Genomic DNA, 24,569 nt, shown 5'->3' on the forward strand with positions numbered 1-24,569 from the left:
AAAGTCAATCTCTTAGAGTTACCGCTGATCTGGTTCATAAAGACTAGAGCAGGGGTGCACAACCTTTTCTGGTTGGGGGTCACATTGTCAGACTGAAGGAATCCCAAGGGCCAAAAATAAAAGCTAAAGCGGTATTACCAACTGAAATACTGTGTTTATGGCGTATTGTACTTACAGTATATACTATAAATGTCTGGGTACACCTCCAGGATTCCCATCTAATGGGAGAATACATGAAAAATGCATGTCAGCAGCCACAAGACATAGACATACACGTGGGCCGCACAGAATGATATCGAGGGCATGTGGCCCCCGGTCCGCAGGGTGTGCACCCCCTGGACTAGAGTTTGCTATACACCTCCCAACTCTGGCCACCATGGACACGGACACATGTATGTGCTGTGCTCTCAATGGGTAGAGGAGAATATGTCTGATGCCTCATTCAAAGATTCTGTCAAATTTGACAGAAAAAAAACTACTGAACTCTTGATGGAACCTGACAGTCTCCACTATAAGTCAGTGGTGTCACTGGTGGTGTCCCCTGTGCGGTGGATGCAGCAGACCAATGTGGCTTAGATTGTTAACGGATGCCTCAATATAAATGGGAACATAGCCTGTGCCTAAGTCTGCCCTGGCCTTATGTTATGAGATGAGATACTGCTTTGTCTTCTCAGCTATAGTTGTTTTCCATAAGGACAACCCTGGTTTATGTGTCCTATTAATATATACACTCACCTAAAGAATTATTAGGAACACCATACTAATACGGTGTTGGACCCCCTTTTGCCTTCAGAACTGCCTTAATTCTACGTGCCATTGATTCAACAAGGTGCTGATAGCATTCTTTAGAAATGTTGGCCCATATTGATAGGATAGCATCTTGCAGTTGATGGAGATTTGAGGGATGCACATCCAGGGCACGAAGCTCCCGTTCCACCACATCCCAAAGATGCTCTATTGGGTTGAGATCTGGTGACTGTGGGGGCCATTTTAGTACAGTGAACTCATTGTCATGTTCAAGAAACCAATTTGAAATGATTCGAGCTTTGTGACATGGTGCATTATCCTGCTGGAAGTAGCCATCAGAGGATGGATACATGTTCTCATTCTGTTTACGCCAAATTCAGGCTCTACCATTTCAATGTCTCAACAGAAATCGAGACTCATCAGACCAGGCAACATTTTTCCAGTCTTCAACAGTCCAATTTTGGTGAGCTCGTGCAAATTGTAGCCTCTTTTTCCTATTTGTAGTGGAGATGAGTGGTACCCGGTGGGGTCTTCTGCTGTTGTAGTCCATCCGCCTCAAGGTTGTGTGTGTTGTGGCTTCACAAATGCTTTGCTGCATATCTCGGTTGTAACGAGTGGTTATTTCAGTCAACGTTGCTCTTCTATCAGCTTGAATCAGTCGGCCCATTCTCCTCTGACCTCTAGCATCCACAAGGCATTTTTGCCCACAGGACTGCCGCATACTGGATGTTTTTCCCTTTTCACACCATTCTTTGTAAACCCTAGAAATGGTTGTGCGTGAAAATCCCAGTAACTGAGCAGATTATGAAATACTCAGACCGGCCCGTCTGGCACCAACAACCATGCCACGCTCAAAATTGCTTAAATCACCTTTCTTTCCCATTCTGACATTCAGTTTGGAGTTCAGGAGATTGTCTTGACCAGGACCACACCCCTAAATGCATTGAAGCAACTGCCATGTGATTGGTTGACTAGATAATTGCATTAATGAGAAATAGAACAGTGTTCCTAACAATTCTTTAGGTGAGTGTATAAAAGTCATAGAGGCGAACCTTTCCCCCTTGAGAATGTTACATAGCAGCAGCAGCAAAGCAAAGACATTATAAGTTCAATCCATCATCAATAGACTAATAATTGAAGGTGCACTGTACCTCATCTCCATGTGGTCGATAGTACAGAAGAGTAAAAACAATATTAAAAACGAAGAAAAAAAGAAAAGACATTAAAAACATGTATCTTCCAAACTTGTTCCATTTCATCTGAAGAAGAGTATGGAGAGGTTCTAAAGCCAACAGTGCATGTCGATTCTAGAATAAAATAAGATATTATTTAGTTTGTTAATAATATACAGAGATTATTACTAATACAGGCTTTTCCAGTTATGTGTTGAGTTACAACAGGAAGTGGAGAGCAGCGGAGAACTAAGCAGAGTCAGAATGGCAGCAATGTGGGATCGGTGGGTGAAATACTTTAGTTTTTTAACTTATTCTTACCTATGTTTTTTTTTTAAATGTAGTCACTGAATTTACTAAAAACCCCATTAAGTGGCATTTATTAAAGTACATTTTTAACAAGAACTGAGGGTGCTCCTCTGAAGCCTGCCCTACACTTAAAGGGGCTCTCTGGCCTGTCCTAAAAACTGAGGGCCAAATCTAAGCTGTGGAGAGAAGATTGGGAGAGACATACTCATCTCTGTGAGAGATGTGTATCTGGTGTGAACATTATTCTGTAGTACACATTTTTGTCCACAAGATGGCCGCAAGCCAGATGTTTGAGCCATGTGTGCATTCTTTTGTTTAAGGTAAATAAGGGAGGGGGAAGAGGGGATTACATAACAGTTTTTAAATATACCTATGAACTCAGAGTTGAAGTTGCTGAAACCACTCCTATCAGGTTAAGGAGCCAATAGTCTCTTCTTAAGGAACACCCCTTTTGTGATGTCATGTCTGCTATTTAAGTCAATGTAATGTGAATAAAGTGCGCCTCTTCTACCATGGCTCAGAGAAGAGAGAAGATGCTTTCATGAAACCACCTAGTGTGTCTGGTCTCATTATAAAGCAGTATGGTATACACATACTTATACTTCTAATTAATTTGGCACCACACAAAGAAGAAGGAGAAGCGTATGAATTGCGCTGACAAATGGCGTCCCCATGGTTAGGCAGACAGCTTGCATAATTTCCGATTCAAACACCAGGAGAGGACTTGCGCAAAACCACCAGACGAGGTCATAAGCTGCAGCAAAGGTAAGAAGCTTTAATTCTTACAACCTCCTCTGAGTCGTTTGCCCAAGTGGATTCTCATGAGTTGAATTGGTGTTATCGCGATAGAAGGGTTCAAATTATAGCTGATCTGTCCGTTAGAAAGAACCTGTTGCAATATTCCTTCTTTGTGTGGTAGGACATGCTGGAACTAAACAGAAGTTGTTAGACAGCTGAGTCGGATATCCTGTGACGTAGAATTAGATCCCAGCCAAGTTCCGACGAGAATATTGAGGAAAGGGTTAACACCAATTATCATAGGTGATTGGAAGTTATTAAGATTTTGTATCCCGGTGAATTGACTAGGGGTCCTTACCAAGAGAGATTGTGGGCTCAATACTATTATATATCATTTGATCTATGTGTAACTGCACTTACTTAGTGGGTTCGATAGCGATTACTTATAGTAATCGGATATCGTTTGATCTTTGTGCAACTACACTTAAGTTAGCGGGCTCGATAATAATTAGCAATTGTTTGATCTTAGTGTAACTACAATAATGGGAAATTCCAATGTTGCAGGACCAAGTGAGGAGATGTTAACAGCAGCTCAGTTGATGCAAGAAAGGAAGGAAAAGTTTCAGTTAGGAATAAAAGTTGAAAGCATTCTGTCATACTAAGTAGCAGCGATTTCCGGTATTATCTGGAAATACGTAGTATTATGTAAAAGTTCCCCCTAGAGGTTGCAAATGCAGTAGGAGATAGATTAAATGAAAGTTTGTGGATAAGTGTATTGAAGGAAAAGAGAAGTTGGTTGAAGGATAATAGGCTGGTGCATACTAAGTTATGGTGAAAAGTGTCTATGGAAGTGACTGAGAGAAATTGAAAGTTGGAGAAATGAAATGAGTAGCATTTCTTATTACAAGATGGAGGATTTTGAATCCTACAGAGAACAAAGAAGTTGCCATGTGGCATCCCTTCCCCCACCACATCTGCTGTAACTTACAAAATGTGACTTGTAGTTCCACAAGAACTTTTCCTGTTTTCTCTCTGGAATGTGCTCTCAAAAAGAACCCCTCCCATCTGTATTTTGCTATTTCCTCCACATTCCCCCCTCTGTGCTCTTACTGAAACCCCCCTGAGGAATCAGCCCCCCTCCATATGGGGGTCTGGGGGGGGGGGAGGGGGGCTGGTAATTGGTAATGCATCTGCAGACTGTGAAGATACTAATGTATGTTATGTATAGATCTTACAGACAGGGCTCCAGCATTGGATTAGATCCAATGATGCTTGCAAAGGACCTTTCCAAATTGTATGTTTTACTAGTTAAGAAAGTGCCCGCAGTGATTGCGCCATGATGCCATTTGGAAGTGTCCAATCCTATCAATCTAAGATTGCACCCATTCTAAGTCCTTATCCAGATATGAGTGAAAGTGTAGGGATATCTGCATCATTGTATGATGTATGATGTAGAATTCCCAATTCAGAGAACTTACTTATGCTGCTTTATAGAAAATTAGTTAAAATATGGAGAGTTTTCTCATATTATTTATGAGATTTGGAAAATTTAGTCCAATGTAGAGCTGGGGATTTAATGCATAGTGAAGATAATTGAGTCTGGGAGGAAGTGTTTAGGTCATCAGTCAGTCACATTGTCATCAGGACAGAGTGTGGAGAAAGTTTTCACTAGACTCCAGGAAAGTTGGGTGGATTTGGATTTTTGAGCTTACTTTAGCTATGCATGAGAAAATCCTAAGTGCCGCTCTAGTGTTGGCTAGGCTTGAGAGAAGTTCATTTTGTCCCTCCATATTGTTAAAGTTAAATCAAACAAAGGCCTAAGGTGGGCGTGGCTGCCTATCAGTCCTCCCCACTAGAGGGGGGAAGGAAGACTTTGTATGTACTTGCCCACTTCCTCACCCGTGGGAGGAGCTACAAATGTTCAGCCTTCAAATGAAACGCCCATAGAGAATTAACAACCCACAATCAAATTCTGTATCCCTATTATTTATACAATCCTTAGGATTTATTTCCATTGCCTCATAGCAAACATGTTCCATGATCTCTCATGGCTAAGGGTAGTATCACATGTGTAGGAGTAGATAGTAATGCAATTGCTACTCCTCTCACCAATTAATCACCGTCTTAAGGGTGTGCAAAACTAGATCCGATTACTCTGCTGCATCTGGAGGGGGGGGGGAGGCTGGGAGTAGTAAATAAAAATACTTTTTCCCACCTCTGTAAATAAAAATATAAAAATTCAAATTCAAATTCACGTGACTGTCTCCAATTAATAACCAAATTTTTGAGTTTCTGATAGATAATTTCAGGTTCTTGGAAGATGTATCATCTCGGACAGGATATGCTATTCTTACTTAATCTGATGTTGTCAAGAAAGAACCACTCCCTCCATCAATGGTAGTGCAGGAGACAGAGCTGAAGACACTCACTGAGGTTTGTAAGATGGCTGAGGGTAAGACTACTAACATCCAGGTATGCTTTCGGTATCACTCATTATTATGGTCTAATCTGGTGAAGCAGAGGTTTTGTTTGATCCATGGGTAAGCCCATCAATAATGAATGCTGAGTGCATGAAAGATGTTTGATGCCCTGATGCTGCCTGAGAAGGTAAAGGCTAAACTATTACCTGAAGTCTACGTTAAGTGGAAGTCTGTGTGATACAGGATGGCTTGAGGCCAGTGGACTTCCAAAAAGTTTGCCTTTTTCAGATACAGGTTAGAGAGGCTAAAAGTAAAAATCAAAGGGTAAAGGTAGAAGTGATGATTGGACTCTGGAGAGTTGGTAAGAAACTCTTCCTTCAGAGGGCACTCTACCTAAAGAGGATGGATTTAGAACATGGGCAAATCGAGAGAGAGAAGGTGTGATTGGGTTCTGTGGTGGATGGCTCCTGGGTTCAACAATGCTGCCACTAGGTTAGTTGAAGGTGAATGCTGTAATAATAATGGGAGAACTATGGGAGTTCCAGGAAGGCATATGCCAAGGTCATCTTACCCATTTCAGAGACTGCGGATTGACTACATTCAGAACAAAAGTGGAACAGTGTGAATATGTCTGTGTCTATATTGATCTCTTTCCAGGATATTCAGAGATTTGGCCTGTAGCAAAGGCTACAGATAAAAGATACTGACTGAGGTGAGAGTACCTATCCCTGGGGTTTTTCTCCATCCGATATACATCTAACCGGAAGATAGGCCTAAGTCCTTATGAAGTACTCTTTGGGAACTCTCCTGGATTAGGTGTCTATTTCCCCAATAGTTCCAGATGCAGCATAGTAGTTTTCCAAAATTATGTTGTCTGTTGCACAAATTAATTGTCTAATGTGTATTTCTAAGTTTTAGTTGTTTCCTAGAATCCAGACTATATAGAAGCGATTCATTCTTTACAATCAGGATATTGGGTACTGGTGAAACGAGAGACGTGTGTAAAGTCCTAGAGCTACGGTTTGAAGATCTACATCAAGTCCTGATAACCGCCGCCACTGCTGTCGAATTGCAAGGAGAAACTGATCGTATTGCAATCAAGTGCCAGGACTATAAGAGCCATAATGTTTTGTTTCATGTCGTATTGTTTGTTCCATATTGTACAAGGGGGAAATATCAGTCAAATCAAATTCCAACGGTGTTATATTATCAAGATGAGTCAGGAACCACTAAGTTGACTTTTACAGTATAGTGGACTGTAAGACAGATGACAGATAGGACACTTGGTTTTGGTCTGATAAGTACATCTGTGTGACTGGAACTGACCCAGCCTATGTTAATTGTGTTTAAATATGACCATACCAACTGTGGATATTGGAGATTAACAGAATGGAGTACTAGTCTGAAGTGTTGGGAATATAAACCAGTGGAAACTACCTCTAGAGTCAATAAAGCTGAAGGTTTGTTGCAAAGAATGACTGTCCTGAAGGGAACACCACCAAACAGTTGTAAACATAATGGGCCAGATTTATCATTACTCTGACAGCTCACTCCACTTTAACATATGGCTAAAGTCAGTTTTAGCCAAGTCAGATTTATGATCGGCCCTTTAAGACTGTAATAAATGTGGTTTGACGGTAGCAGTTTATCCGTCAGTAAGCAGCTTTACAAAAGTCGCACGTTTTTATGAAAAAGTCGCACGTTTTTATGAAAAAGTCGCATGTTCTATTAAAAAGTCTCATAAGATAAGCATGGTCCTCACTGGAGTGAAATTGGGACTTTTTTGCGACTTTTTTGCGACTTTTTTAAATAGTCCCAATAGTAAATCTGTCTAGAGATTCATTTACATAAGAAGACACGCCCACTTTCAGAAAACTGGCGAGCATAGTGCAGAGCAGAAAAAAGTCGCAAATTTGTGCGCAGTTTTAGCGTTTGGGACTTTTTTGGGACTTTTTTGGGACTTTTTCACTCCATTATTCTGACCTGAGCTAATGATAAATCTGGCCCCATGAGTGTAATCCTCTGTTCCTGTCCATTAGGAATCCTATCCAACAGATTTCGGGGATATATGTTTAGGAGCATGTGTAAGTGACAAAGATCCCCTAGGCGAATTTCAAGTGAAAATAAAGTAAGGGAAAAACCTCATAGTTCAGTTGCATCTATGGCTCCTACATCCTTACCTATAATTGACATTAAATATTTGGCCAATTTAAAAATAATATGACAAACTGGCCTTAGAGACAGGATTATATACAGGAAAGCCCTTTGGTGTTTTCCCTCTAGGATATTGTTCTGACTTAATTCAGCTGAAGATGACAAGTAGTGACTCTGATAGTTCCTGACAGTTGGTTCATCAACCAAAATGATCAAAACGCAGATATCTGGTGATTGTGTGGGGATTTGAAACTCTGACCCAGGATGCAGGTGGAATGAAGTGGCCAATGTACCCTGATCAAGTACTAATGCCATTTGTTCTATTCTCACCTCCTGAGTGAGATCAAATCAGTAGACAAAAACAATGTCCGGTCAAGACAAAGGAGGTCGCTCCCTACATCCTTTGACTCACATGGATACATGGATGCCATAGAAGTCCGTAGAAGAGTTTCTGACGAATTTAAAGCTAAAAGTCAGGTAGCTGCAGGATTTGAGTCATTAACTCCCATGATTAGTAAAAAAAAAAAAAATTTGATTGGATTAACATATCTATTGTCATCAACAGAGATTTGTAAATTACACCTTTGATACTGTTAAGGGAATGGTGGAACAACTGAGCTCTTTTCCAGTAATGACTACAGAACCGACTGGTCCTTGACAGCAGAAAAAGGAGGGGTCTACAAAATCATTAGAAGTTCCTGCTGCATCTACATTCCGGACAACACTGCCCCTGATGGGAGGATCACTAAGGATCTGAGGAAACTGATGGACTTTATCAAATGAACTGACGGGAAAACTTCTGAAATGTATAATATCATGGCCAGAACAATGTTTTGGGAACTGGTTCAGCGACTACAGTGTTTTGAGCATTTGGTTTTATTAGGCTGTTATATAGTTCTCCATTTTAGGAAAATTGTTTTTAAGAATGTATAATACATCTATGCCCACACTATGTATATGTGCTGTGCCCCTGTCAAAGACAAAAAAGATTCCATCTTGAAGTAAATAAAACCTTGTTGATGGTTGCGGGGTAAATAGGACAAGGTGAAGGCAAACCCGAAAGGGAGTTGAGGGGACCCTGGTGAAGCAATAAGGAAAGTCCAGCTCTTCGCTGTTTAGGGCGTTGGGAGAGTACCTCACTTTGCCTGTTCACCTTTGGTCTATTTCCCGCAAAAGCAGGCATTTGTGAGAGATGTGTATCTGGTGTGAACATTATTCTGTAGTACACATTTTTGTCCACAAGCCAGATGTTTGAGCCATGTGTGCATTCTTTTGTTTAAGGTAAATAAGGGAGGGGTAAGAGGGGATTACATTACAGTTTTCAAATATACCTATGAACTCAGAGTTGAAGTTGCTGAAACCACTCCTATCAGGTTAAGGAGCCAATAGTCTCTTCTTAAGGAACACCCCTTTTGTGATGTCATGTCTGCTATTTAAGTCAATGTAATGTGAATGAAGTGCGCCTCTTCTACCATGGCTCAGAGAAGAGAGAAGATGCTTTCATGAAACCACCTAGTGTGTCTGGTCTCATTATAAAGCAGTATGGTGTACACATACTTATACTTCTAATTACTTTGGCACCACACAAAGAAGAAGGAGAAGCGTATGAATTGCGTTGACACCTCCAGCAGCAGCAGCATTCCCAGGATACTCATCACGGTCACACGGCCGCTCTTGTCTGGCTTTCAGGGCTTCTGCTCCAGTGCCGTCTTCTTCTCTTTCTCTCTGGAGCAGGAGATGGTGTGTCATCGCTGACATTACCGCCTCCTGCCGGCCTTCCTTGGTCCTGACGCCTGCACACTACTGTGCATGCATCGGGACCGCCAGCTATCTTCTGAGTGTACAAGCTTCTGTATGAAGCCTGTACTGACTCATACACAGCGCGATGGGGCACTGTGGGTGGCAATGGCTCTGCAAAAAAATGTGAATCGCACACGGCCAGTATCCTTATTTAGAGGATGGGCAACTTGCAGACCGCAAAACAGGTACGGTTGTGTGCATGAGGCTTTAGATACACAGCTCAGCAAGCGCCCCTGCGCTTTGGGATGTGCTGACTGACCCCCTTTTTCTTTGCAGTTTGTACTGGAGGTGTGGCTGACACCTCAGTCGTGCACTCTTGACCAGCTCGTCTGCCCCATAGGCTGATTTTAATTAGTGTGAGTATACACTGCGTGCAGAATTATTAGGCAAATGAGTATTTTGACCACATCATCCTCTTTATGCATTTTGTCTTACTCCAAGCTGTATAGGCTCGAAAGCCTACTACCAATTAAGCATATTAGGTGATGTGCATCTCTGTAATGAGAAGGGGTGTGGTCTAATGACATCAACACCCTATATTAGGTGTGCATAATTATTAGGCAACTTCCTTTCCTTTGGCAAAATGGGTCAAAAGAAGGACTTGACAGGCTCAGAAAAGTCAAAAATAGTGAGATATCTTGCAGAGGGATGCAGCACTCTTAAAATTGCAAAGCTTCTGAAGCGTGATCATCGAACAATCAAGCGTTTCATTCAAAATAGTCAACAGGTTCGCAAGAAGCGTGTGGAAAAACCAAGGCGCAAAATAACTGCCCATGAACTGAGAAAAGTCAAGCGTGCAGCTGCCAAGATGCCACTTGCCACCAGTTTGGCCATATTTCAGAGCTGCAACATCACTGGAGTGCCCAAAAGCACAAGGTGTGCAATACTCAGAGACATGGCCAAGGTAAGTAAGGCTGAAAGACGACCACCACTGAACAAGACACACAAGCTGAAACGTCAAGACTGGGCCAAGAAATATCTCAAGACTGATTTTTCTAAGGTTTTATGGACTGATGAAATGAGAGTGAGTCTTGATGGGCCAGATGGATGGGCCCGTGGCTGGATTGGTAAAGGGCAGAGAGCTCCAGTCCGACTCAGACGCCAGCAAGGTGGAGGTGGAGTACTGGTTTGGGCTGGTATCATCAAAGATAAGCTTGTGGGGCCTTCGGGTTGAGGATGGAGTCAAGCTCAACTCCCAGTCCTACTGCCAGTTTCTGGAAGACACCTTCTTCAAGCAGTGGTACAGGAAGAAGTCTGCATCCTTCAAGAAAAACATGATTTTCATGCAGGACAATGCTCCATCACACGCGTCCAAGTACTCCACAGCGTGGCTGGCAAGAAAGGGTATAAAAGAAGAAAATCTAATGACATGGCCTCCTTGTTCACCTGATCTGAACCCCATTGAGAACCTGTGGTCCATCATCAAATGTGAGATTTACAAGGAGGGAAAACAGTACACCTCTCTGAACAGTGTCTGGGAGGCTGTGGTTGCTGCTGCACGCAATGTTGATGGTGAACAGATCAAAACACTGACAGAATCCATGGATGGCAGGCTTTTGAGTGTCCTTGCAAAGAAAGGTGGCTATATTGGTCACTGATTTGTTTTTGTTTTGTTTTTGAATGTCAGAAATGTATATTTGTGAATGTTGAGATGTTATATTGGTTTCACTGGTAAAAATAAATAATTGAAATGGGTATATATTAGTTTTTTGTTAAGTTGCCTAATAATTATGCACAGTAATAGTCACCTGCACACACAGATATCCCCCTAAAATAGCTAAAACTAAAAACAAACTAAAAACTACTTCCAAAAATATTCAGCTTTGATATTAATGAGTTTTTTGGGTTCATTGAGAACATGGTTGTTGTTCAATAATAAAATTAATCCTCAAAAATACAACTTGCCTAATAATTCTGCACTCCCTGTATAGCTTGGCCTGCTCCCCCTCACTCACTGGAAGCCATTTGGCACCAGGAGAGAGATAGTTTGTGGACTCTCATTGCAGTCTTTGGTGGCCATTTGGCACCAGGGGTGGTGTGGAGTGGGCCTGGCATGCATGTTGGTACCTGCATTCCTTGGATATAATGGAGGCCATTTTGGCACCAAAAATGACAGAAAGTAAGGCAGGCCCAGCATGCATGTGGAACCTACACTCGCTGAATTGTATGGTAGCCGTCATGGCACATAACAGGTAGAATTTAGTGTTAGGAACCCGTCTTACAGAGATTGCCTTGACGGGCTCAAATAATTTTGTACAAAATGATTTGCCAAGCATCTCTAACTTATTAGTATAGCACTTGCAATTATTATGCAATTTTGTACTTTATTTGGTTTGCAGAGAGCTGTTGCATTGCATGTTTTGTTTTACAGCTCAGCAAGGAGTATCATACAAGACAGGATTGGATACACAGCTCAGTAGGCAGTATCACACATGATAGGACTAGATACACAGCTCAGCAGGCAGGAACATACAAGATATGATTAGATACACAGCTCAGCAGGCAGTATCACACATGAGAATCTTTGATACAGGAACAGTAGACAGTATTGCAGATGATAGATTTAGATATAGAGGCACAGCAGACAGTACCTGACATGATAAGCTTACATGCACACCAGACAGTATCATACAAGATGGGATTAGATACACACCACACCAGACAGTATAGTACAAGATGGGATTAGATACACTGCTCAGCAGGCAGTATTGCACACCACAGACTTTGTATCAGGAATAGCAGGCTGTATCATACATGATACGATTAGATACACATGTGATTTGATGTGCTTGTTGATTTAAGCTGCTTATTGCACTCCTAGATGGTAAAGGAAGGGCCTGTGGACTGTCAGTGATGGGATTTAGACACTGAGTGAAAAGTAGACTAGCAGGATTCATTTATGGGTGTAGTAACAACATGGCCAGATGCACAGGTACTGGGAGTAGCTCCTGCAGGCTGAACAGTGAAGGGCGCAGCCAACCTCTGACTCATTACTCTGCAGTAAGCCAGGCTTTATCAATAAAGTTACCTATTCAACAAAACAGGAAACTAGGAATGTAAACAGATGTGCCAGGATAGTCTGATGCCCAAATGTAATGTCCCGGAGTGACATTACCACTTATTTTTGGCACTTTGCTACTGTTTCCTATGAGCTAATTTATAGTATCTAATGTACCTTTTGTCATCTCCTAATAATGTGCATATTCATTCATGCAACTGGTTATGTTAATGTAATTGCCTGGTCTACAAGCAAATGGCGGCAACATTGGCAGAGATAGTTTCCTTCTAGTTCCTTCCAGAGTGAGGAGTTTATGTAGTGAGTAGGTCAGTCTACCCTACCCCCTCGTGGGGAGAGGTTGTGTGAGGAGTTCGTCTGACTTAACCCCTGCTAGGGGAAGGCAGCAGGCCTGGTCCTGTCTGGACAGGTTCTGTTAGTCCTACGCCAGCCTTATCACTGGAGGTTGTGCACACCCAAGCAAAAGTGCACAACAAGCCAGGACAAGAAGTTCCTAGGATTTAAGTAAAAACATAGTAACAGTACATAAGGCCGAAAAAAGACATTTGTCCATCCAGTTCGGCCTGTTATCCTGCAAGTTGATCCAGAGGAAGGCAAAAAAAAAACCTGTGAGGTAGAAGCCAATTTTCCCCACTTTAGGGGAATAAAAAATTCCTTTCTGACTGATTCTGTAGTTTACAGAAACACCCCATATGTGGTCGTAAACAGCTGTACGGGCACACAGCAGGGTGCAGAAGGAAAGGAATGCCAAACCCCAAAAAATGGCCCCATTTTAGAAACTACGGGATGCATATTCTGAGCCATAGTTTTTTTATTTTTTGGGCGATTGTCTCAGGTAGGGGCAAATTTTTTGCGGGATGAGGTGACTGTTAGATGGGTACAATTTTGGTGGGCAAACGCCTTTTTGATCGCTTGCTGTTGTACTTCTTGTGATGTAAGGTGACAAAAAAATGGTTTATTTAGCACAGTTTTTATTTTTTATTTTTTACAGTGTTCATCTGAGGGGTTAGGTCATGTGATATGTTTATAGAGCCGGTCGATACGGAAGCGGCGATACCTAATATGTATACTTCCCCCCCCCCCATTTTTACCAATTTTTTTAAACTTTATTTGGGGAAAATGCCGTTTTTGTTTATTTTTACTTGAAACTTTTAATTTTTTTGGGGGGGGAGGGGGACTTTATTTTTTCAACTTTTTTTCACTTTCTTTTTTGTCCCATTTTGGGACTTGAACTTTTGGGGGTCTAATCCTTTACAATGCATTCCAATACTTCTGTATTGGAATGCATTGGCTGTATGAGTAATACTGTGTGTATTACTCATACAGCTTCCGGGGCCTGTGAGATCCAGGGGACTGGATCTCACAGGCTCTGTCACGGCTGAGGATGGGGGAAACCCTCAGCCGTGCAATATTCAGAAGATGTCCGGTCGCTACTTGGCCAGGACGACCGAATTAGGGAGCAGGTCACCTCCTATCGCATCCCTAATCTGACCCGGACTCCTAGCTGCATGAGCCGACCTTGATGGTAGGAGGGCTCATGCTCAGGAACCTCGGATCCCTACTCACCCTCCGCCGATCCCTGAACTAGGAGCTGGGTAGACCACCTGTTCCTCGTGGATGCGGAGAAACAGGAGTCTTAACTGGCCAAGCAGCAGGGAGAAGGGGAACAACAACAGCCTATGAATATGACAGGTGAACCAGACAGTTTCACACTAACCTGCCACAGCCTTGCTGACTGGAACCCGCGCTCAGAAACGCTGTCCACACAAACATAAGACAAACAGCACACACATAAGAACACAGAGGAACCATGACATCCATAGCTGCAATAAAAACCAAAAGCATAGGACATCAACTAAACATCAGGGATTTGGATTTATGACCGGAAGGGTGGCCCTTACTGGAAGGATGGTAACAGGATACCAGGAGGACAACTCCAGCAACATGCACGTAGTACCCCTCAAACTTCTGCCATCCAGCAGGAAGCTAAATAACCCAAACGGCCACACCCACACACACACACACACACACACACACACTAGGAAAGGAGCTTAACCCTTCCATCACCAAACCAAGTAAGTGTCACTTAAAGGGGAAGTGTAGAGACATTAAACTCCCTTTAACCAAACATAAAAAGTGAACACTAAAACCACACGTTGCCAGAGGCAACCGCATGCTATGACAGCGAGCAGCCTAGCCACCAGCTCCAGCTGCTACACTGCCAACCACATCATGTTGCCAGCGGCAACCACACGTGAGGCAACATACACAGAGCCCTCACCTGTGATTGACAACAAAAGGAAACCGCTGACAACAGCATGCGGCCAAAGAGTCACGACCATGACCATGGTCGTGACAGGCTCTTCACCGGAAGGCAGCGCAGATGCCTCAGGAAGGCATCGCGCTGCCTTCCATGCCATCGGGTCCCCCCCACAGCCCCATGGGGACCCGATAGCACGCCGCCAGCACAATAAAAAGCCGCAAACCGCAGGTCTGAATTGACCTGCGGTTTGCGGCGATCGCCGACACAGGGGGGTCACGGGACCCCCCCGCGCATTTAGCCGTGGTGCCTGCTCAATGATTTGAGGGCGGCGGTGATCGGAACTATAGGTGACGTACCGGTACGTCATGGGTCCTTAACCACTTCCCTACTGCCCATTGACTATAAACGTCCTGGGTGGTCGGGTTTATCTCTGATCGGACGTTTCTGAATGTCCTTTCAGAGATGCCAGCTGCTGATCGTCGGGGTCGGGAGAGTGCAGGAGCTGTCAGGTCTTCCATAGACCACGGTCAGCCCTGCACTGAAGCTGTACAGTATAGTAATATGCTGTACAGCCTCTCTGGGGGGCGTATTTCCACTGTAACTGGGGCTACTATGTCAGCCCCAGTTACAGGAAAAATCAATAGTAAAAAAAAAAAAGAAGTTAAATGTCCCCTAGAAGTCTTGTATGACCTTATGGGGGACACAAAGCGTAAAATAAAAAAGAAAGTGTTTTGAAAAAAATAAAATAAAAAAAGTTTCACATTTAAAAAAAATATTTCCCCCAAACCCGTTACTTAAAGGGAACCTGTCACCAGGAAATTCACTGCTAAACCAGACAGAATACCTTTGTCTAGGGCTAGCTCAGCTTAATATAATCATACTTTCAGGAAAGTATCGTGCCACAATACAGGCACAGTTGTTCTAGAAGGGTTAGTATGGTAACCAGTTAATCCCCAGCTGGTCAAACTATCTGCCAGCCTGGATGCAAAACCAATCAGGTTCCTGGCTCGGCATCTAATCCCAGAGCCAGGGAAGAGACTTAAAGGGGTTGTCTCACATCAGCAAATGGCATTTATCATATAGACAAAGTAAATACAAGGCACTTACTAATGTATTGTGATTGTCTTGCTTATATCCAGGTGTTACGAACACCCTGCAATCCAGCAGCGGGAAAAGGTGCTGGCCTCTCTGGTGGTGGGACCACGGGAGTGCATATAGTCTGGCTCTTTTTTTCTATAGTGTGCAAGCACAGCCACTGCTGCTGGACTGGAGGGTGGTCATAACCATGGAAATGAGCAGTGTATAATGTGATGGAAAAATGAATCAAGCCAGCAAAGCAGGCAATATGGACAATCACAATACATTAGTAAGTGCCTTGTATTAACTTTCTCTACATGATAAGGCTCCATTCACACGTCCGCAAAATGGGTCCGCATCCTTTCCGCAATTTTGCGGAATGGGTGCGGACCCATTCATTCTCTATGGGGACGGAATGGATGCGGACAGCACACAGTCCGCAATTGCGGAGCGCGGCCCCGATTTTGGGTCCGCAACTCCGCAAAAAGATAAAGCATGTCCTATTCTTGTCCGCAGCTTGCGGACAAGAATAGGCATTTCCATGGGGGTGCTGGGCTGGTGTGTTGCAGACCCACAATTTGCGGGTCCGCAACACACCACGGACGTGTGAATGCAGCCTTAATGCCATTTGCTGCAGTGAGACATTGACGGTTGTCTTTGCCTGTGATTTTCTTTCCTGGCTCCCGTATTGAGCTCTGTGTTCAGTCAGCTTTGCATTCCTGTTAGACCTTCCTGTGTACTGACCTGGGTTTGTACCTGGGTTTTCACCTTGTCCATTGATTCGTTTTCTACTAATTCTCCTGGCTTAGAGTCTGTGAGTTGTTTCTGGATTAAACTATTGTCCAATTATTTGGCTTCTACTGTCTCTCCTGGCTTTGACTTATACTTCTCTCCTTCTAATCCTTGGCATTTTATAGGTCTGCTACTTGTGAACTCACACCTGTTTTCTGACGCCTAACAGCACAGACAAAGTCTGTATCCAATTCTACCAGCAATATAGTGGACTCTGGTGAACACCTAGGGGTATTAATAGATATACAAACCGAAGTGGGGAAGGAAGATAGCAAATTTTGAGTTTTCTAGCAGTGGCCCTTAACAGTGTCCTTTGTATTCTTCTTCACCCCTGTTTCATAACACATACCTTTTATCTAGAGACCCGTTGCTTTATTCTGGGAAAAAAAGTACTTTTAATCCATATGCAAATGAGGTGTATCGGGGGCAGGCCCAAGCCACTGAGTTGCTCTGCTAGCCTCTTTCTCTGAGGTTTGACAGGGCCAAACAAGATGACAATGCAGGAACCTGACATTGTCAGTCAAGAAGAAGAGGGAGGGTTGGCAAAGGGCACAGGAGGAGCAAGAGTGCACATAATGGCTTAGACCCACCCTTGTTGCACTTAACTGCTCATTTACATATGGACTATCTGAAATGTTTTACATTCAGCTGAGGTAGCCCTATGAGGCATTGTGGCAGTTTTTACAGTGAATTTCCTGCTGACCGTGAATTTCCAGTCTTCTCATCTGTGAAATGTATTAGGTCTATACAAGACTTAGCTTATGGTTGTATACAAGATTGTTCTCATTGACTGATAAGCAGAAATCCTTACCTTTCCTCTAAGCTTGAGATATCCTAAGATGAATATCACAAGATCACTAGCTTTGAAAAATGCTTGCATTACTTACAGCACCCGACATGGTAACACACAATGTTTTTTTTGTAACATGGCATTTGGCTCAATAATTAAAGCCTAAAAGCCACCCATTTGATTTTTCTTTCTTCACTTACTTTAATGTGTGTATTGTAGACCACTATTTCAAGTATTGAGTTTTTTGAAGACGTATCCACATCTTTCAAATCATACAGGGAAGAGGAGACAGGTCCATAAGCCCAGTCTGTGAACTTTCTAGACAAGATTCTGTTTTCTTCATCCTTTATTTCTCTATTCAGAATATAATTGAGCATCTGAACAAACAGATACAAAACGGTTACTATAGATGTGGAAGGTAATGGGGTACAGGTATTTGGGAGAAAAGGAGAGGATATTGTTTCTTCATAAATGAGACACTTGGGAGATAAGATTTTATAGTTTGGTTTCCTTGTAAGCTCAGACTGCAATTCTTACCTCCAATTTACCTTTCTTGGCTGCTAGTTGCATTGGTGTGAGGTTTTCATGGTTTTTCATACTTTCTAAAAACTTGTTTTCACACTTTCGTATGATCTGATCATACATCTTTATTATGAATGCATTGTGGGGTTTTGCATTCTCTGTTACAGTAACAAGTGCATGGAGCACAGTATTTCCAAAAGAGTCCTTAATGGTGACATCGGTCTCTCTGTTCTCCATGAGCAGTTCAACCACACCTGGCTGGTTGGTACATGCAGCAAGAGCTAAAGGAGTTTCACCTAAAATGTCAAAAGTGGGGTTATTCTGAACAGCTTAAATGTTTGCATTTCCATAGTCATGTAGGATGGTTTCACACACTGGCCCAGATATACTAATGTGTCTGCTCCAAAAAGCTTTCTAAAAATTGGTGCAACAAATAAGCCCCCAGAGGGTGAGGAGTATCGTTAACTAAAATATAACTTTTAATTCAATGTGCAACTAAAACACACCACTTTGATGCAATATCTTAAAAAAACATATGGGGTCCAAGCCTGGTACCCCAGTGCTGGTAGAGAAGTAATAAACCTGCTCCACCTGGTGAAAGGTGCGAGCAGTCTTACCAGACCAATGGTAATACTGGGATCAGCGAGAGTTTCCAGGTGGGTCTGTAAAGGCGTTGCAGAACTGTGCCCTAAATGACCCTTTGAAAGGGTAAGGGGACTAGTTTCATTCTGCCTATCTACACAGAGCACCTGCCCCGACAGGGGCGACCCCGTCCGGATACCTGTCTCTACCCTGGACCAGATCCCTAATTCTAAAAATGAACATGGCCAGTTAATAAATTCCTAATTTTTTGACGGTGCAAAAAGGAAAAGAAGGACAAAAAAGCCGCAGGTATAAACCCTGCATTAATAACTGGTTCAAGTAAATAAACTTGTATTTGCCACCCCTAGGTGCTGGGATGCAAATCTGCAGAGGAGTTGGTAATCCAATGGTGGTCGGTATAAGAGGATGTGATAGTCCTCTACATGGCAGATGCCCTATGGTTGGGGGAATAAATAACATAATAATCTACCAGCCGCGATAACCACCTATCTGTGGGGTTTAAATAGTATCTGTTCCCGCCTCTCCTAAAGGGAACGCCCCCCCACCTTCGGCATCAGCGTCTGACGTCAGACGCGAGCGCCGCGCATGACGTCAGGCACAAGCGTCGTGGTCACGTGGGACGGGCGGCCAATAACCGGATAGGGAGAGGCGGTGCAGATGGTTGCCTAGAAACAAGTAAACAGGAAACCACATAGGGCACGCTTAGGTCTAGCGCGTCCATAGTAGTCATGGCATTTCTTGCAGGACTGTCGACAGCAGGACTACGAGATCCTTGAGAGAGACCCTACTGACATTTACAAGCGTGAATTGATGCTATCCTTGATTAAGCCAAGGCCTCTCAAGTTATTACATCTGAGGAATATGCTTTTCTTTTTCCTTTACATCCCCAAAGGTCAACCTTCTATTGCCTCCCTAAAATCCACAAAGGGATGTCACCCCTAAAAGGGAGACCGATAGTGTTGGGTGTAGGCAATCTTAATTAAAATTTGGGGATCTACATTGACCGCATTTTGGCACCCTTTGTTACCGCACTGCCATCCCATACAAGGGATACTACAGACCTTCTAAAACGTCTGGAGGGTCTGGTTTTGGAGGAAACTTGCCTTTTATGAAGTATTGATGTGGAGGCTTTGTATTCCTCCATACCGCACAGCAGTTGAACATTTTCTTAGGTCTTGTGGTTGTCAATATCGCGCCCACAGCCAATTTATCCTCTGTATCCTATAGTTTACCCTGACCAGGAATTTTTTCTCCTTTGACAACAAAATTTACCACCAGCTCAGGGATACCACGATGGGGAGCCCTTGTGCCCCATTGTATGCTAATCTGTTCCTGGGCTGGTGGGAGGAGACTCTGGTATTCAGGGATGTGGAATCGGAGGATATATAAAAAATCGGTCTGTGGGCGCGATATATTGATGATATCTTCATTTTATGGAATGGCAACAAATCACAGTTTGAGTCCTTTGTGTCGCACCTCAATCGGAATGACATAGGGATGCGCTTCACCTGTGAGTCACACTGTGCTAGTTTGCCATTCTTGGATATCAAGATCACTAAAAACACCAAAGGTGAATTAGACACTTCCATTTATAGGAAACCAAATTCCACAAATTCCCTCCTGAGGTAGGAGAGTAGTCATCCTCTCCCACTCAGGAGAGGGATTCCAAGGGGACAGTACCTTCGGCTGAGGCGGAACTGTTCAAACAAACATGAATTTGTCACCCAGGCAGCTGACCTGAGGACGCAGTTTCAGCAAAGGGGATACCCCGACCATGTCCTCAGGTCCGCATACAAGGCAGCTCTGTCCCAACACAGACCTTCCCTTCTTACCCCTAACCAGCCTAGTAACCCAGACGCCAAGGTGTTACGTATCATGACCAACTTTGATCCAAACAGGTAAAACAAATTGTCCAACGTCATTGAGAGGTCCTGAAAAAGGACCCGGACTTAGATGAAGTATTGGGTAAATACCCTCAGATCACGTACAGACGAGGCCGCAATTTACGTGACAAGTTGGTTCACAGCCATTTCTCCTCTAATGTGATACATCCCACATGGTTGCGGTCTAACATCGTAGGGTGCCATAAATGCGGCAACTGTGTGGCATGCAAACACATACAGACAACCAAATCCTTCACAAGTTCAGTCACGGGCAGATATTACTCCATTTCACAGTTCATCAATTGTAAATCAAAGGGAGTAATTTATTATTATTATATATATTTTTTTCCCTTTATTAAATCTTTATTCTTTTCTTTTTGAAAACGTATACACAAATAACATCAATACCATAATACAAAAATCTGTATTACAATTTAAGTAAATATTATCTTTATTCCTTATCACCCGAATACCCACCCACCACCCCATGGAGAGAGAGAGAGAGAGAGAGGAACTGGGCAAAAAAAAAAAAAAAAAGTTCCAAACCTAGTATGGCCATTTTTTCCATATCTCATCCATTTCTTCTGAATTTTTAGTATAGCTCTCAGTCACCCGTTGAATTTTAATAAGGTTAACAACTGCTTCTCGCCACTGTCCCACTGTAGGCGGGTCTTCTTTTACCCATTTCCTAAGTATAAGGAGTCTAGCTTGAAAAAGTACTTTACCCAGAACCATTCGTACTTTTTTCTTTAATTTCAGATGTTCAGTTGCTCCCAATATGCAAACTACTGGGTCTTCAAGAACCTGAACATCCAAGAATACTAGTACAATCTGTGCTATCTCTTTCCAATATCTAAAAAGTCTGGGGCATCTCCAAAGTGTATAAGATCTGCATTCTCTCCCCTACATTTTGGGCACTTATCTGAGGTTCTCACACCCATTTTCTTTAGTATCATAGGAGATCGATGTAATCTATGTACTATAAAAAACTGTGATATTTTATGTGAACCCCTATCCGACACCATAGCATAACTTCTGAGAGCATCTTTCCATTTCTCTTCCGTAAAGAAAAACTGAAGTTCTTTTTCCCATTTCCCATACAACAATATAAGATCAGGGCACACGCCCAAATCACAGAGCGAAAAACCGCCCGGTATGGTGTTGTCCGTTATAGCATCAAATTTATACCCAAAAACTGAAAATCAGGACAGCAATTGTATAGCACAAAGTAATACATTTTATTAAACATATAGTTTTTAAAAACATTTGTTGAGATCACATATGGGAGGGATCCAGGACTGTCTTGGTCTGTATACCTTACTGCATTCTCTCCCATATGTATTTACTTATTCTGGTGCACTATGCACTTTATTTATTGATCTAGGGCTGGGGCTTATTAACATCCACAGCTTGGGGGATTAATTGTAATTCACATTTATTAATAGTGACAGATCTGTGGATATTATTCCTGTGTGATTTAAAGCTGCTAATATACACTTACCTAAAGAATTATTAGGAACACCATACTAATACGGTGTTGGACCCCCTTTTGCCTTCAGAACTGCCTTAATTCTATGTGGCATTGATTCAACAAGGTGCTGATAGCATTCTTTAGAAATGTTGGCCCATATTGATAGGATAGCATCTTGCAGTTGATGGAGATTTGAGGGATGCACATCCAGGGCACGAAGCTCCCGTTCCACCACATCCCAAAGATGCTCTATTGGGTTGAGATCTGGTGACTGTGGGGGCCATTTTAGTACAGTGAACTCATTGTCATGTTCAAGAAACCAATTTGAAATGATTCGAGCTTTGTGACATGGTGCATTATCCTGCTGGAAGTAGCCATTAGAGGATGGATACATGTTCTCATTCTGTTTACGCCAAATTCAGACTCTACCATTTGAATGTCTCAACAGAAATTGAGACTCATCAGACCAGGCAACATTTTTCCAGTCATCAACAGTCCAATTTTGGTGAGCTCGTGCAAATTGTAGCTTCTTTTTCCTATTTTTAGTGGAGATGAGTGGTACCCGGTGGGGTCTTCTGCTGTTGTAGCCTATCCGACTCAAGGTTGTGCGTGTTGTGGCTTCACAAATGCTTTGCTGCATACCTCGGTTGTAACGAGTGGTTATTTCAGTCAACGTTGCTCTTCTATCAGCTTGAATCAGTCGACCCATTCTCCTCTGACCTCTAGCATCAACAAGGCATTTTTGCCTACAGGACTGCCGCATACTGGATGTTTTTCCCTTTTCACACCATTCTTTGTAAACCCTAGAAACGGTTGTGCGTGAAAATCCCAGTAACTGAGCAGATTATAAAATACTCAGACCGGCCCGTCTGGCACCAACAACCATGCCACGCTCAAAATTGCTTAAATCACCTTTCTTTCCCATTCTGACATTCAGTTTGGAGTTCAGGAGATTGTCTTGACCAGGAACACCCCCCTAAATGCATTGAAGCAACTGCCATGTGATTGGTTGACTAGATAATTGCATTAATGAGAAATAGAACAGGTGTTCCTAATAATTCTTTAGGTGAGTGTATATGGTGTATATGTGATCTCAACAAATGTTTTTAAAAACTATATGTTTAATAAAATGTATTACTTTGTGCTATACAATTGCTGTCCTGATTTTCAGTTTTTGGGTATAAATATAAGATCAGGGGTTTACTATTTAGGTCCTTTGCCCCTCATCTCGTGTGTCATTTAATTGCCTTAGAATTTCCCTCAGTCCTGTTGTCGACAGTCCTGCAAGAAATGCCATGACTACTATGTTGTGGTCTGAATTCACAGCGTTACTATGGACGCGCTAGACCTAAGCGCGCCCTACGCGGTTTCCTGTTTACTTGCTTCCAGGCAACCATCTGCACCGCCTCTCCCTATCCGGTTATTGGCCGCCCGTCCCACGTAACCACGGTGCTTGTGCCGGACGTCATGCGCGGCGCTCGCGTCTGATGTCAGACGCTGATGCCGAAGAAGGGGGGGCATTCCCTTTAGGAGAGGCGCGGGCAGGTACTATTTAAACCCCACAGATAGGTGCCTTATCGCGGCTGGTAGATTATTATGTTATTTATTCCCCCAACCATAGGGGATCTGCCATGTAGAGGACTATCACATCCTCTTATACCGACCAGCATTGGATTACCAACTCCTCTGCAGATTTGCATCCCAGCACCTAGGGGTGGCAAATACAAGTTTATTCACTTGAACCAGTTATTACTGCAGGGTTTATACCTGCGGCTTTTTTGTCCTTCCTTTCCTTTTTGCACCGTCTTTTTCCCCTGAAGAGTCGACACGGACAGAAACGTGCCACGTCTGGAGGTCATTAGGAATTTATTAACTGGCCGCGTTTATTTTTAGAATTAGGGATCAGGTCCGGGGTAGGGACAGGTATCCGGACAGGGTCGCCCCTATCGGGGCGGGTGCTCTGTGTAGATAGGCAGAATGAAACTAGTCCCCTTCCCCTTCCATAGGGTCATTTAGGGCACAGTTCTGCAACGCCTTTACAGACACCACCCGACAGAGTGACCTCGTATCCGGCCTACATCTGATGTCCTTGGACAGACCCACCTGGAAACTCTCGCTGATCCCAGTATTTCCATTGGTCTGGTAAGACTACTCGCACCTTTCACCAGGTGGAGCAGGTTTATTACTTCTCTACCAGCACCGGGGTACCAGGCTTGGACCCCATATGTTTTTAAGATATTGCATCAAAGTGGTGTGTTTTAGTTGCACATTGAATTAAAAGTTATATTTTAGTTAACGATACTCCTCACCCTCTGGGGGCTTATTTGCTGATTGATACTGGAGTGCTGGTGAAGCCTATACACGTTTAGAGCTTCTATTGTGTTGTATTTCTAAAAATTGGTGCAAAAGGACACATTTTAGTGCATCTGGGATTTCTACATTTTTTCCAACATGCTCTGCAAAGAGACAGGGATTAGTGGAAAGTGGCAGAGTTTTGTGGAAAAGGGGCAGACCTAATATACGCCAATTAATGCCAAAATTCCACCACAATTCTGGCGGAAAAATCTATAAGACAACCAATAGATGGTATAGAATCAGACAAAAAGGTCTATCCCTGAACCAAATTTATTATCCAGCCTGTCCATGCTGACGCCATCATTAGGGTCCATTCACACATCCGTGTGTGTTTTGCAGATCCGCAAATCACGGACAGCGGCAATGTGCGTTCTGCATTTTGCGGACCGCACATTGCCGTCACTTATAGAATATGCCTATTCTTGTCCACAATTGCGGACAAGAATAGGACATGTTC

The 24,569-nt window shown here is 43.0% G+C and overlaps 1 protein-coding gene across 4 annotated transcripts in view; it reads right to left on the minus strand.

The window, feature by feature from the left end:
• The window catches only part of LOC120994630 (transient receptor potential cation channel subfamily V member 3-like), a 103,611-nt gene that overhangs the window by 22,638 nt on the left and 56,404 nt on the right, over positions 1-24,569 (minus strand). For all 4 annotated transcript variants that reach the window (XM_040423335.1, XM_040423334.1, XM_040423337.1 and 1 more), the window contains 3 exons: positions 17,816-18,096; positions 17,479-17,655; positions 1,899-2,054 (listed from right to left, as the gene is read on the minus strand). In XM_040423335.1, coding sequence (XP_040279269.1) covers positions 1,899-2,054; positions 17,479-17,655; positions 17,816-18,096 — 614 coding nt within the window. The remainder of the gene's footprint in view (positions 1-1,898; positions 2,055-17,478; positions 17,656-17,815; positions 18,097-24,569) is intronic.

The sequence above is a fragment of the Bufo bufo genome, chromosome 3 (genome assembly GCF_905171765.1).
Source record: "Bufo bufo chromosome 3, aBufBuf1.1, whole genome shotgun sequence".
Lineage (NCBI taxonomy): Eukaryota > Metazoa > Chordata > Amphibia > Anura > Bufonidae > Bufo > Bufo bufo.